Below are 6,559 nucleotides of genomic sequence, written 5' to 3'. Positions count from 1 at the left end.
TTATTTTTCTCATATTTGTTCAAAGATGTTTTACACAATCATAATGTTGTACTAATTTTTTTTCATGTTAAAAATTAAAAATAAAATAATTAACTTTATAAAATAATAATAATATATTTTTCTATTTTTCCAACAAAATTTTACCTTTGTATAATTCTTTCTTTTTTTTTTTTTTTTTTTTTTTTTAATGTATCTTTCGTTTAAGTAAAAATATATATTATATGTTTAAACAAATAATAGTTGGAGATAATATAAATGATGTTATATAGTTAACATGAATGAATTACAAGACATTATATTTACTCCTTGTATATATGAAAAAGAATATTGTCATATATTGATAAAGCTTATATGTAATTTTTAATTTGTATTATTATCTTTAAAATGTCATTTAATATAAATAAAAGGTATATAAATAAATTTCACATAAAACTATTGTGATTAAAGTTAATGTAAATTTTTGCTCTTCCTTACACATATATATATATATATATATAATTATATATTTTTATTTATTTTTTTATTTTTACATGTGATTATATTATTACGTGTGTATTACCCCCATAAAAAATATTTCTTATTTATGTGTTTTCATATGACATACAGAAATATAAAAATATGACGTTTCAAAAGGCCATTATTATTGAAATAATAATAATCTTGAATAATAAGATATATTGCAATTAAATATATGATTACACATGTCAAATTTTTATATATAAATATTTTTAAAATATGTTGAAAAATAATAACGTTTCTTACCTTTTAAAAAAATAAAAACTTGATTTTATTATAAATACATGACACTTAAACATGTATAGAAATCATCTATATTATATAAAAAGTATATTTTTTAATACATAAAAATAATAATATTATTATTATATAATTTACTTTAGTAGGGCTTTTAAAATACAATTCTACAGAATGTATAAATATAAATACACAAATAATATATATATATATATATATATATATTTAATATATATATATATAATGCATTGTAAAAAAATTATTCAAAAAAAAAAATATATATATTTATTATAGATAAGATATACTTGTGATTCTGAAAAATATATATTAAACAAGTGAACATAATTTCTGTGATATATAATATATATTTTACTTTTTTACACAATATATTATTATAAATAAATATATATATATATATATATAATGTATAAATTTTTATTTTCATATTTCCATTTTTATATTACATATTTTTATATCTTTATAAATAAAAATAATTAAAAACCAAAATTTTTGCATATTATATATTTATATATGAAAATTATATATAATATTTTTAGAAGCGCCTTTTAAAAAAATTCTATGCACAATTAATATGTTCAAAAAAAATTACATTTAAATAAAGGAAATATGAATATTTTAAAAAGAAACTAAAAAAAAGAAAAAAAGAAAAAAAGGAAATTATAAATAGAAACTTATTTTGAATTTTTATATTAAAAGAATATATTATTATGAATATGAATTGTTTTTTATTAAATGAACTAATATATGTATATATATAATATGATATATTTTTGTTTGTGTAATTTTGTTATATATATTATATATATATATATATATATAATTTTTCTATTTTTTAGTTATCAAATTTATAGTGAAATATTTTAAATAATTAATATTTGTATTTTTATCAAAATTAAGAAAGAATAATAATAATAATAATAATAATAAAAAAAAAAAAAAAATGGCTACTTGTTCATAATGTTTTTATATTTTACCTTATCATTTCATAATACTTTTTTTTTTTTTTGTTCTATTATTTGGTATAATATTTTTGAATTTTTTAATTTAGTCTTTTTTTTTTTTTTTTTTTTCTTAACCTAAATGATAAAAACATTTTTGGCTAGCCATAATCTGTTACATAAGAATAATAAAAAAAAAATATATATAATAATAAAGTAAAAAGAATATAATACATATATACTTTTTCAATTATAAATAAATTTATAAAGTCTTTTATGTGTTTATTCATAACTATATTTTTATATGTGAATAATAATATAATTAGAACACATTAATTAATGATAATATATAAATATATATATAAATATATATATATATATATAATTTTAACCTTACAACCATATATTTCTTTTTTTATTAACTATGTGGTCATGTAAAAAAGGAAAACATATATGGTGACCTGTTAAGGTTAAACTATATTTGTTTTATAAATACGTCAACAATATATATTTACATCATTTTTGTATTCATTATATATATATATATATATATATATATATTTTGTATCACATTAATTTTAAATAACTTGCTTTAAATGATTTGAGAACATATATATATATATATATATATATATATATATATACATATATTTTTTTTTTTTTCATCTCATTTCTTATTGATCATTATTTTTTTATATTTTAATTTTTCAACTTATATCAACCTACATTTTTGTGATAAGAATGGATCGGAATTGTAATTATATGAATAAAATAATGAATTCGAGAAATAGAAGACATTATAGTATGCATCCGGAAAATGCCATATTTTTTGATTACTTTATTAATTTAAAGAAAAAGGCCATTGCCCAAGGTTATAATAACTTGGTTATTTCTTTCAAAAAAATTATTAGTTCTATAACAAAATATCCCTTACCAATTAAAAATAGTCTTGATGCATATAAATTAAAAGGTGTAGGAAAACGCTTTTCAAATTATTTTGAAAAAGCATTATCACAGAATAATGTGGATAAGAAAGTTCAAAATTTTAAAGAGGACTTTATATCTAGTAAAACAGAATTTCGTATTAATATTCATATTAATAAAGTTATTAATAGTGCCGATAAATTTTTAAAAGATTTTGATCAAGAAATATATAACATTAAAGCTTTAGGAGAATTATCAGATGATAATATATTAAAAAATATAAAAGAAATTGAAAATGATAACTTGTGTAATATTAATTCAAAAAATTTAAATCAATGTACTCTTGTTTCAAGTAATAGACTTAATGAATCTTATTCAAAAGGAAAGAATTTATCAGCATGTACGAATAATATGAACAAAATAACATCTTTAAACAATAATAAAAAAAAGAAATATTCAGATATGAATGATACTGAAAAGAGTATCTTAACATATCTTTATAAATATGGTCATCTATATAATGAACAGGCCTTAAGTAAAGAAGAAATTATTTCTGGTGTTTTAAAATATTATCAAAAATCAATAATTGTAAATTATAAAATATTAAGAAGATTAAGTAATTGGGAATTTATCCAAAAAATTGAAAGTGTAGAAAATCGAATATGTAATACTATCAAGTCGTCTAAAATTAAAACTAAATTAAAAGTTATCAATAAAATTAAATTAACAAAAAAGGGAAAGGATTTTTTGGATAATGAAAAGGATTATATATTAGACACTTCTTTAATAACTACCCAAAACATAGATCAGCCAAATGATACAAAAGAAGAAGATTCTATGTTAAAAAAGGAGAATCTTAAAAATAGTATTTCACAATATAGTTTCAATACAGACAATGAACTAAACGAACAAGAAAATAACTTGTGCTCTAAAAAAGAAAGTGATTCATTATCATATTTAAAAAAAAACTTGAGTTATAGTGATACAGAAAAATGTTTGGAATTAAATAAAAATAAAGAGGAACAAGAAAGTTGCTTACATGTATCCTATTTGAGTATATCAAAAAATAATGAATTATTAAGTCATGATTACTTATTCGAAAGTGAAAATGAAAAGCATCAAGAGGATGAAAAATATCAAAAATGTCAAAAATATAAAAAATATCAAAAGGATGAAAAATATCAAAAAGATCAAAAAGATCAAGAACAAAATATGCAAGAAAATATTTCATTAAATAACATTCAAAAGTCAGATACAGTATTAGTTCAAAAGGAACAAAAAGAAGAATTTTCTCAATATAACCAACTCTTTAAAAAAACAAATACTCTTAGTTCTTCTTCTTATACTAATTATAGCATATCCTTTGGATTTAATGATGACATAAAGAAAAAAACAGATTCTTTTAATAATAGTAAAAAGGGAAAAATTTATAAAAAATATAAACCACGCATATGTAATAAGACCAAAGAAATTACTGAGGAAGATAAAAATAATATATTTAAAAAAAAAAAAAAAAAAAATGTAAATAATGATGAATGGGTGGATGCTAAAAGTGTAAGTATTTTGAGTGATACATTTGAAGAAAGAAAAAAAAATAGTGGAAATGCAGATGGTCTGAACTTATCCAATTCATACGATTTAATAGAAAAAAAAATTAAAAACATAAAGAAAAGAATGAATAAAAATTTGAAAGAAAGATTAGAAAAAAAAAAATTAAATGGAAATGATTCAGGCAGTAGTTCCTCACAAAAGTTTGAAAGCAGTGCATCAAAGGAAGAATCCATTTTTTCATATGATAAAAATAAATTAAGAACACAAGAAGATGACAAATCTTTGAAATTAGCAAATTATATATGGGACCAAAATAAAGTGGAAGAAAAAAATGGAAACAAAGGAGAAACTACATTTTTAGTAAAAGAATATAAAAAATATTATAATGAGATTGATGAAACTAAAAAGATGAAAGATGTGGATATAGATAAATCCATTTTTAATAGTACCCTTTTGAAGAATAATTCGAAGAATATAATGAATGAAGTAGAGGATCCAAATATATTTTTAAGAAATTTACAAAATGATACGAATAATTTAAGAGAAGAAGAATTTTTATCATTAAGGAATGAAAGCGCAAATTTTAATAATACTAATGATGAGAAGGACAAAGTTAAAAAGAACAAAAGGAAGAGAAGCTCATTAAATAATATTGAAAATAATAAAGAGGATGAAGGAGATGAAAAAAAAAAAAAAAAAAAAAAAAAAAAGAGCAAAACGGAGAAAGGAAATAACGTAGAATTAGATATATCCAATATAAATAATTTAAATAAAGAACATAAAGATTTAAATGAAATGGATGAGAATAATCAAACGTGTAAGATAAAATATGGTGGATATGAAATAATTATGATAATTGACAATAGAGAAGTAACAGGATCTAGTTATGAGTTTAATGAAAAACTGAAAAAGGTATTTAGTGATAAAAATATTAAATATGAAACAAGAAATTTACCTTTGGGTGATATTATATGGATATGTAGAAGAAGTGTATATAATAAAAGCAGTTCGAGTAAGAAAAAGAAACCAATGAAGAAAATGAAAAGAAAAAAGATGATGATGGATGAAGAAATAAATATTGACATTAAAGAAGATATTATAGAAAGGAATAACTATTCTATTACAAAAGAGAATGATTATTTTCAAATTAGTGATGACGATAATAATAATAATAATAAGATGAAAGAGAACATGTTGTGTGCTAATAAATCTATTGATCAATCTATAGGCATAGGTGAAGATGATGATGTAGAATATGAAGAATTTGTTTTAAAATGGATAATAGAACGAAAGACTTTAAACGATTTAAGTGCAAGTATTATAGATGGTAGATATGATGAACAGAAATATAGAATGATGAGATTAAGAGATATACATCACATAATATATTTAATTGAGAATTGTAATAATACATATAGGAATTATATGAATTCGTCAAAAATATCATATGAAACATTAAATAATGCACAACATAGTACTCAACTAGTTAGTGGTTTTTCTATATTGAATAGTCAACATATGAATCATACATTATTTTTATTATGTGAAATTCATGAAGAAATAATAAAACATATAAAATCATTTTGTCATATTAAAGAAGAAGAACAACATATCATGAGACATAATGATGACTTGTCTAAATATTTACAGAATTATTCGTGTTCTTGGGATGAATGGAATAATGAATCTAAGAAATCCAAAAATAATATTGTAAAAGAAATTTTTGGGAAGCAACTAAGATTAATAAATATGTGTGGACCAGATGCCACCGAATTAATATTGTCTTTATGGCCTACTCCAACAAAATTAAGTGCAGCATTAAATAAATATACACATGATGGAATATTAGCTGAAAAAATGAAGAGAATATATTTGAAAAACCATGATATGATAGGAAAGAAAAGAATTAAGTCTCCAATAGATGTCCAAGTATAAAAAAAAAAAAATATATATATATATATATATGTTATGTATATATGAATGTTCAATATATTTATATGATTTTATTTATTTTTTTATTATTTTTTATTTATTTTTTTATTATTTTTTATTTTTTATTTTTTTTTTTTTTTTTAGCTTATTGCACAGTTGAGACAACTTTATGCACCTGATTCAATAGAAAGATGGTAAATAAAATAATAGGATATAAAAAAGAAAAAGGTGAATTATTTGTATATAAATATATGGACAGTGACAGTTAAATTTGAAGTTTACAATATATATATATATATATATATATATATATATATGTATATGTAGTAATAATATTGTTTTTTTTTTTTTTTTTTTTTTTTTTTTTTTCTTTTTTTTCTTTTTTTTTTTTGTTATTAAGAAAAAACCTTTTATGAATAAAAATATTTGTTCTTTAACAT

The 6,559-nt window shown here is 19.1% G+C and overlaps 1 protein-coding gene across 1 annotated transcript; it reads left to right on the top strand.

The window, feature by feature from the left end:
* Positions 1–2,453: 2,453 nt before the first annotated feature.
* PGSY75_1449400 (putative DNA replication related protein) lies at positions 2,454–6,317 on the top strand (the record flags this gene model as incomplete). Its single annotated transcript, XM_018788178.1, has 2 exons — positions 2,454–6,116; positions 6,264–6,317. 2 exons carry the CDS (start codon positions 2,454–2,456, stop codon positions 6,315–6,317), a joined length of 3,717 nt encoding a protein of 1,238 aa, XP_018639550.1.
* Positions 6,318–6,559: the final 242 nt, after the last annotated feature.

This window comes from Plasmodium gaboni, chromosome 14 (genome assembly GCF_001602025.1).
Source record: "Plasmodium gaboni strain SY75 chromosome 14, whole genome shotgun sequence".
Classification (NCBI taxonomy): domain Eukaryota; phylum Apicomplexa; class Aconoidasida; order Haemosporida; family Plasmodiidae; genus Plasmodium; species Plasmodium gaboni.
This window is presented reverse-complemented; position numbering and strand designations above follow the sequence as displayed.